Source organism: Ambystoma mexicanum, chromosome 2p, assembly GCF_040938575.1.
Source record: "Ambystoma mexicanum isolate Mex_15411 chromosome 2p, UKY_AmexF1_1, whole genome shotgun sequence".
Lineage (NCBI taxonomy): Eukaryota > Metazoa > Chordata > Amphibia > Caudata > Ambystomatidae > Ambystoma > Ambystoma mexicanum.
The window spans coordinates 1,314,806,255-1,314,814,727 of NC_090923.1; the positions used below are offsets into that span (position 1 = coordinate 1,314,806,255).

An 8,473-nucleotide genomic window follows, 5' to 3' on the forward strand; every position below is an offset into this window, starting at 1 on the left:
CAGGGTTGCCTGTTTGCAACAACTGACTCATTTTTCAGAGTGCTTAAACATTCCACATCACCAACTCAATATATCAGAACCAAATGTCAGCCATTTTCCCCCCATAATTTTAGAGCACAAATTAGCTCCAATCAGCAAATCATTGTGATGAATTGCCATCTGGCAGGGGTGTTGAAACACTCGCTTTTTTGATTTTTATTATTAAAATGTTGCAGGTAATTCCTTCCAATCAGATCCCCTTACAGCATCAGCAGACGTACCTGTAGGACCTGCTCTCCAGTGACAGAGAGCAGGTTCAGAGGTCACAGTAGCAGAGACAGTCAAGTCTCTGCAGAGCAGGGGCTGCACTTACGATATGCACCACGTTGCCAAAACTCCATAATTATAAGGATCTGGTCTTTGTGGCAGAATAATCTTTAAATACAAGCCATACCTGAGTTACGGTGTGGTGGATGGCATTTCTCATAATTATTACAGACACAGCAATTTGATACCACACGTGTCAGCCCCGTGAGCCCAGCTCAGCTGTTAAAGTATTATGTGCATTCTCCCCAGACAGGCTGCCCTTGCCACTGCTAGCAGGACTGTAGCCTTGGGGTTTCTGCTCTTTGTTCCTTTGTGAGGGCATGTCACACCCTCCCCAGAGAGACAGCCACTTGACAGGAAGCTATCCTGGGAACAGCAATCAAAGAGCGCACACACAGATTCACAACAAGGGTAGCCTCACAACAAGGCGCTCCATATCTAAAGGCCTTAGAGTCTATTGAGAAGGAGCGAGGCCACGGTTAGTGTAGACAGAAGGAGCTCTTTACAGCTAGATGAAGGCTCCACCATCTTGCTTCTCTCTGCCTCCATCTTTCCTTTCTGTACACTCCACTTCCTGTACCACAAAGCACTTTGGGTGTGATCTCACTAGGCAAACAGGCTTGCTTTTGTCCACTCAACGGTGGACTTTTACCTTTAAAGAAGGGGTCTCTCGCCACTTCTTTGATTAATCTCTGGATTTCAACCAATTTCTTTGGACAGTGTTGGGAAGGCAGTCCTCCTTTTGTGAGTTGAAGACACTTAGTCCAAAGAAGAAGCATGTCCTGCTCCCTAACCATCCCCAGGGAACACTGGGGGCTGACCTGCTACTGGAGCAAGACAGGCCTCACTGCCAGCCATAGCTGTAACTAGGACCTCGCTGTGAAGGACCCCTGCAGTTGTGTTTGGGAGCACGTTAAAAGGGATTATCTTGTCCCAGAGCCATTGGATTGTCGCTCTCAGCACCCTGGGGTTCTAATGTTTTTGCCATTGAACTGCTTGAAGCCATATTTCAAGAACTGTTCCACACATTTGAACCACCAGGACACTCTGCTACTGCCTTTTGCACTCTCCCAATCTTCGCGCAACACGAAGAAGTCTGGCATGGTGCTGTCAGACCACCAAGGACTGAGAAAGGCATTATCTTTGGTGCTAGAGACTGGCTAGGTCATATTAATCCCTTTTTAAAAAAACAAGTATATATCATTTTTCAACAGTGTGGTTTTATTGCCTTTTCTCCCACTGTCTCATTAACCAGATTGCTGCATTTGCTACCTTGCATATTGTGTGTTCTTTCGACATGGGTGGGTTTTTGAAGTGTTTTCTATTTAGTGATACTTCACCGTTTTGGTTGCTACAGAACCACACTCAAATCCCTCTCGAGAGTATAGCCTTCCCTCAGCTCAGGTTACCACAAAAGGCGAAGGAGATACATCTCTTATCTGTGCCCGTTTTACCTTTATGATTCGGTTGGTTCTTGGTTTATAGTACACGAGGGCTGAGTGGGCACTTTAGCCTCTACTCATCCTTGTACTCTTGCGGTAAAAAAGTCAATTCAACACACTCAAACTAGAGTAAATGCCACAACATAATCATCTGCAAAATTACCATTTCGTTTGCGCAATGCTGCCCTACAACAGATATAGGCCGTTTCTACAATGCCCCAATAAAAGTTGCATTTCCAATTTGCACATTCTTCCAAATGGCAATGAACTCACCCCAATTGGGTACATGATGCATTATTTACCTGGATGCCAGTTGCATACACACGTTGTAGCCGTAGGCCGTTTCATGACCCATCTGGCTACAGTTGCTTTATTTTATAATCATAGTGCATAGGTCATTCAAATGTACCATGCCTCTGAAGGGTGGGCTCTACATCTAACTTTTAAGTATAATCTCCCTTATCAGTCAGTGCTCTTATAAACTATCTGACCTTATTCCAATCCCACCTTATCAGGACATTACAATCCTTCTCTAGAAGGCTCACCAACCTAAAAAAAAATCAAAGCAAATGATACGAAGCCCATGTTATGTGGATTCTAATATTAATTTGACTCTAGCACCTTATTTCTCCTCTTGCCATCCTATACCCTTAACCCATCTGTTGTCCATGTAAACGTCTATACACGTCAAACTATTTCTGCTTACTTTTCTGCCAGCTGGCTTGGAAAATCAAGCCCTTGCCATGATACGGGGACTGTTTTACAAACTAATCTGTGAAAAGCCTCCACACCACTAGGGCCCAACTTGAACACATCTCGTCCATCTTGCCAGCACATCAACGACATCTAGTACCTAGCATTAGCTGGCCTAGATATTACCTTCACGGTAAACCTTGCCGTTTATTACATAACATTTCTCTCATGCAGACTTATAAATTAGAGATCATGCAGCCAAACTACCGCAATCAACATCCCCACCCATCCCAATTGTTTTCCACCCACTTAATTGTTATATCCACTGGCTAATCCTCTTTTTTTTTTTTTTACCTCAACACGTAACGCCCTTGTTTCTGATCCACGGATCAAAGCCTGTCGAAACCCAGGTGGGGTCACAATACGCCACTTCTGGGACAAGGTCAGGTGCTACAAGACCACTATCGTGGTGATGGCCACAGTTTAAATGCTGGAAAACATAAAAATGTTCAATGTTACCGGTCAAGACCCAATGCTGCCGTTCTGCATCATTGCGATGTAATTTACAATGTTTCTGCACACTGTCACGTGTACATATCTGGTGCTGTGCAAACAAGTGAAATGCGATCTTGGCGCTGGGGAGAAGGGTTGAGACAACTAGAAATGGGTACAAAGAGGGTCAAGAAGAGCTGGTTATGAAGAGTGAGACAAAAAGAGAGTGAGGTACACATAGAAATCAAGTCAAATGGAGAACTACACAAATAGTGCGGCACACAGTGAGTGAGATTAATATAAGTGGGGTGGGTTGAGCTGTCGGCTAAAGCACAAGAGAAATTGCTGAGCCTCACTGGGGCCGAGACCCCATCCACTTAAACCTAGACTGCCGAGTACTTGCACTACTTGTTTTCCCCAATCAAATCACTGGGAAGAACATTATGCAAACACATATCGCGGGGGATAGATCTGCCATATTTAAAATCAAGGTTCACATCTACTACAGGTACACATTTTACTCGGTGGGCCTCATGCGCTCAGTGTTGGGACACATGTTGCCTTTCAATGGTTTGTGTGCCGAATAATCAAGTCCTTCCATGTGCTCAGCGCAGAATAAACCATTCTTAACCAGGCCACAGCCAGCTTGAAAAACAGACAAATACATAGAGTGCGCATGCCAATCCGATCACCGCCATGTAACACCACCATCAATCCAAACATAACAAAACTGTACGTTTCACCTCTGTTGTCCTTTCATGTGTTGTGGGCGTCTTGTAGCGATGACAGATAACTCGTGACACGAAACAAATTGAAGGGTGTTTAGAAGAACATATGTGGGTGGGGGGGTTAGCTACCACAACGTTATCTCCCATCTTTACAAGTGCAATCGCGGTCTGAAAGTTTACATTGGACAGCTTGTAATGTTTTCTTTAAGGCGAGCATTCGGAAACACTACTGAAAGATACAGCTGTTTGGTTTCAACATGTTGCACAGGGTGTGTTACCATAATAAACCAGCTATAGAGACTAATTACTAAATGGCATGCAGGAACTTTCCATTGGTCAAGGAGACTCTCGCTCATCCCAGCGAGCCAATACCTTTTTAGAATAAACATTTTGTAAACATTAAAAGGTTCCCTTTGAATGCCTTGAATATGCCCATATGTTCTAAATTAGATATAACCTAATTTATAGAATATTGAGGTAACATATGCAACACCAAGTTCAACGCATAAATGAATCAAAGTTAGATCTCAAAAAATGAAGCAACTACTTTATCAATTAAAAAAATAACAATACTAATCCGTCGTCATAACTCAAATAAAAAAAACACTATTAATGTGTGCATACGGTGTAACATAACCAAATTACTTCTTGCATTTACCAAAGCATACCAAGACCATCACGGTCTCCAAATTGTACAATCATGCAATACAAAGTTTTCTATTAAATAAAAACACACGTGCGGGGGCCTGAGATTTACTCCCACTTTCACACAGAGACTCCTGGGGCAGAGTCGATATCCAGTCACTTTCATACGCGGTGTGCAGGGCAGGGCCTCGGGGGCTTTTTTTATATGAAATGCAGCGTGTTGCTGTCACATCAGTTATTGGCGGAGGGCAGCAACAATCTCAGGTAGAAAAAAAGGCCTCTGTCAAAGTATCGGACAGCTCCGGTAGTCAAGTGCGGGTTCATGAACTGAAACACATTCAAACGGAACTGTGGGTTCCTTTTCCAAAGCGATAGGAAAAGTCCAAATCATAAAAGCAAGCACTACATGACACAATATTAAGTGTATTAAATAGTTTAAGGAAACCGTTAACACATAATATATAAGCTGGACAATGACTGTCCTAAAGCAAACAATTAGAATCCGAATATGAAAAAGGTATATACCACCACTGGAGATTATGCAAAGAAGTGCCGCGGAATGGGGGAAATGGGCCATATGTCCACCTGTTAATAGTTTAACCGTTTATTAATATGCACCTAACCTTTGGCAATAAGCCAGCATCTAGATAGCTATATTCATGAACTACTTCACTTGCCAGAGTCCGGGCATCCACACTCACTCCGACACGCATGCCTTTAGCTCAAAAGCAAGGCTATCCACATCCCCGAAATGCGCCTGTAGTTGAACAGCATAGAGGACCATGCCCGCTGCTCACCCCCATTTCTCCCTCAATACTCCTGCCACCCCGAGTGGTAAAGGCCACTTTACCTTGTAGGTGCTTTCGGTGATCCTGTTCACCTCCTCTGGATCCCGGGACATGGCTGCTGTGGGGTACACTTCTGCGGGGCAAGGTCCGGGGGCGCGTTCTTGGGGGTGCAATTTTGCTGGTGGGGTGGTACCCCCCTGCCTGAGATGCTCAGCCTCCGGGAAAGTGAGTTCCGGAAATGGTCCTGCAGGTGTTGGGTCCGCGGGCCAGTGTTTGTTTTGTGAAGCTCACGCTCGGGAAGCAGCCGGGCTGGTAGAGTCACGCGTAAGCTCGTTGGTGACGGCCGCCTGGCGCTGTATTTCCGGTGTGCTGTCGCTGCCCTGTCCCCGGCCACGCGTCTGCAGCGACTCGGCAGGCCCCTCCAGACAGATCTCTGAGCCTCGCCCTTCGCGGCGCTCACCGGTTCCCACCAACTGTCAAAACTTGCCGAACGAGCAGCGCGAGCGCGAGGGGCGTGGCCTGCAACGTCAGCAGTTGCCCGGTGCGCGCACCTGTGCCGAGAAGTGCGTCCCCTTGGAAAGGTGCGGGACGTGTGACGTCAAAGATCGTATGTGCAATGGCGGACAGGTGTCCTGTGTACTACTCGAGCGCGTGTTTGCGGAGTCTCTACCGGCACACGGGCCCCATACTCAACCTGAGGTTCTCTTTAGGCACCTGTTTCTGTCCCAGCCGGAGCCAGGACCAGACAGCTCGTGCGAGCCTGGCGGCCGCAAACTTCATTGCACTTTGGAATGCAGTGCCATAAGTGGGATAAAGTTGAGGGGTGGCGGCAAGCAATATATCGCCCGAGATGCAACTCTGCAATGTGCCCTCTCCCACAACCTGCAAACCCATTCCGAAATGATGAATAAATCATGGCAACATAAAATCACTTTCATTATCCCATGTATCTGCTCAGACTAAACTACACTGTCCTAGATTTTGCTTGCCGTATACATTTTTTATTGCTATTGCGCAATAAAACAAATTCTGATAATTTGCGGGTCAACAGGGAGTACTCGAATTGTGTGATAATGAGGATGAGTTAAATATCAACGACTTTAATAAAGGAAAAGTTGGGGATTGTTTGCACAAAATAAGCTCCTCTCATGCCCGAGGGCTGAATGGCCTTCTATGGTCTGAGGTTCTCTCTGTTCTTTTTGAGAATATTGTAAAGAAGTGGGTGTATCCTCGCACTTGGTCTACTGCACATATAATACCTGTTTTTAAAAGAGGAGACCGGTCCAATCCCCTGAATTACTGCCCGATCGCGATCCTAGATGCGGATAGTAAGGTTTTTGCATCTATTCTGCGATCACATCTGGAGTCATGTCAGGCGGACTCTGGGAAACTCGAGAAGTGGCAGACTGGTTTTAGGTGTAATATGGGCACATCCCTTAATGGAACTATAGTGAACTGTCTCCAATCACTAGCATGGAATGGGACATATGAGAGTGTGTATGTTATGTCTCTTGACCTTACGGCCGCCTTTGACGTGGTCGATAGGGGTCTTCTATGGCGTAACTTGCATCATGGGGAATACAGAGCGGTTTACTGAGAATGATAATGGCTCTGTACTCAGAAACTACTTTAAGGGTACGTTTGAACCACTCAGTGTCCCTTTCCGTAAGCATCCCAGTGGGCAGGGGTGTACGACAATGGTGCATGTTAGCACCCTTGCTCTTTAACATGTACTTGGCAGACACAGGAGAACATATGTCATCCACATGCTTGGTATCTTCTAAAATATCAGGACTCAGAATCAAATGGCTGGCTTATGCTCACCTCCTTGTCTTTAATAGAATCTAAACATCCCTTCTCATGTTAGTGAGGGTGGATTAGCCATTCTATGACAAGACAAGAGGCTTTATATTATGCAAGTTTGAAGCCCTTGCATCACATAAATTGCAACATGTTCAATACAATATAATCAGATAAATGATTTGAAATGTTTTGATTTTTGACCAATCAGGTGCTTACAAAATTACACTCTGTGCTAAACCTCCCCCCCAACCCCACCGGGAACTGACCTAGGTGGCGTAGCAGACTAAACTGTAAAGAACCCAGGAAGATATGCCATTTCCAAAATCCCGCAGAACTCCACTTAATCCACCTGGCTAAATGGGGAAGAAGGGGAACCCAGCCAAAAGGACCTCAAATAGTTATTAGCAGCTGAGAGGCATTAGGAATATGAAACTCCTCTGTCTTCAACTCAAAAAATTTCAAATGGTCAATGACATACAATCTTCTGGAAACCCTTACATAACGATAGTAAGAAGATAAACACTTAGTTCTCCTGGAGATAAAGAAAGTTATTCCCAGAGGGGTTAATGTTTGTTGGCTACATTCAATGCTTTTGACAACAGGAAAAAGGTTGTATTGGATTGGAAAACAAGACATAACCACCTGGCAATCCTAGAAAACTGTTGTTGGAAAGACAAATCTTCACTAGAAGACCCAGAGCAGGAGAAAAAATGGGACTCTTTATTAACATCCCATAGAACAACAACCTAGTTTTAAGCGGGACCTTAAAGCAAATGCACTTGCGGGCCCTGAGCACCCAGAAGATCAGACCCTGTGGCTCACCCTTAACCAAAAACACGCCCCTATTTGTATCCAACCCCTAGAAGTGACATGAATAGTAGCCTAACGTAGAAGAGGCCCCCCAGGAGATCACGATCACACAGAGCTATTAATGCACAACTGCCAAATCCAGAAAATTGAGAACCATACCTGCAAAGGGCCAACAAGGGGGGAGTGGCAACCATCGCTAGCATTGACGCCTTCTTGAGCCCTTGAAGAAAGACTCTGCTATCATGACAAGAGGGAAAGATCTTTACCTAAACCTGACCTCGGAGAGACAATAACTTGGCAAGAGAGAGCTGTTTACGCCCAGCCTCTCTCGTCATGGAGATGTCTGTCATTCCGATCCACAACAGAGTCGCTAACTGCAGAAGACACTCCGCAATAACAGAATGTCCTGATACCGACCAAAACTAAATACCCCTGCTAAATGTGCTAGGGGCATGGACCTCATTCTCCCCAGATTATTGATTCATCCCTTAGAGCAAACATAGTCCAACCCCAGGGGACACAAAGAATCTCATGGTCCTTGAAACATACTCTCCACTATAAAACCACTAGCAGCACTAATCAGATATACAAAGTTGCCTACCAGAAGAGACTAACTTCCTCTTGAGAAAAAACAGAACTATCTTGGCACCCCCAGTACCCTCTATTGGTATCTTATACCAGAAAGACCCCCGGAAAGGGAACCAAAATGTTTACCCTGCTATCCAGGCAGCTAATTGTCTGAACCACTAAAGGAGACTCCCCCTGC

General features: G+C 45.2%; 1 protein-coding gene across 1 annotated transcript in view; it reads right to left on the bottom strand.

Moving 5' to 3' along the window:
- Positions 1 to 5,579, bottom strand: part of BAIAP2L1 (BAR/IMD domain containing adaptor protein 2 like 1) — a 1,517,181-nt gene extending 1,511,602 nt beyond the window's left edge. Inside the window, exon 1 of the mRNA XM_069645654.1 lies at positions 5,157 to 5,579. Coding sequence (XP_069501755.1) covers positions 5,157 to 5,207 — 51 coding nt within the window. The 5' untranslated portion in view covers positions 5,208 to 5,579. The remainder of the gene's footprint in view (positions 1 to 5,156) is intronic.
- Positions 5,580 to 8,473: the final 2,894 nt, after the last annotated feature.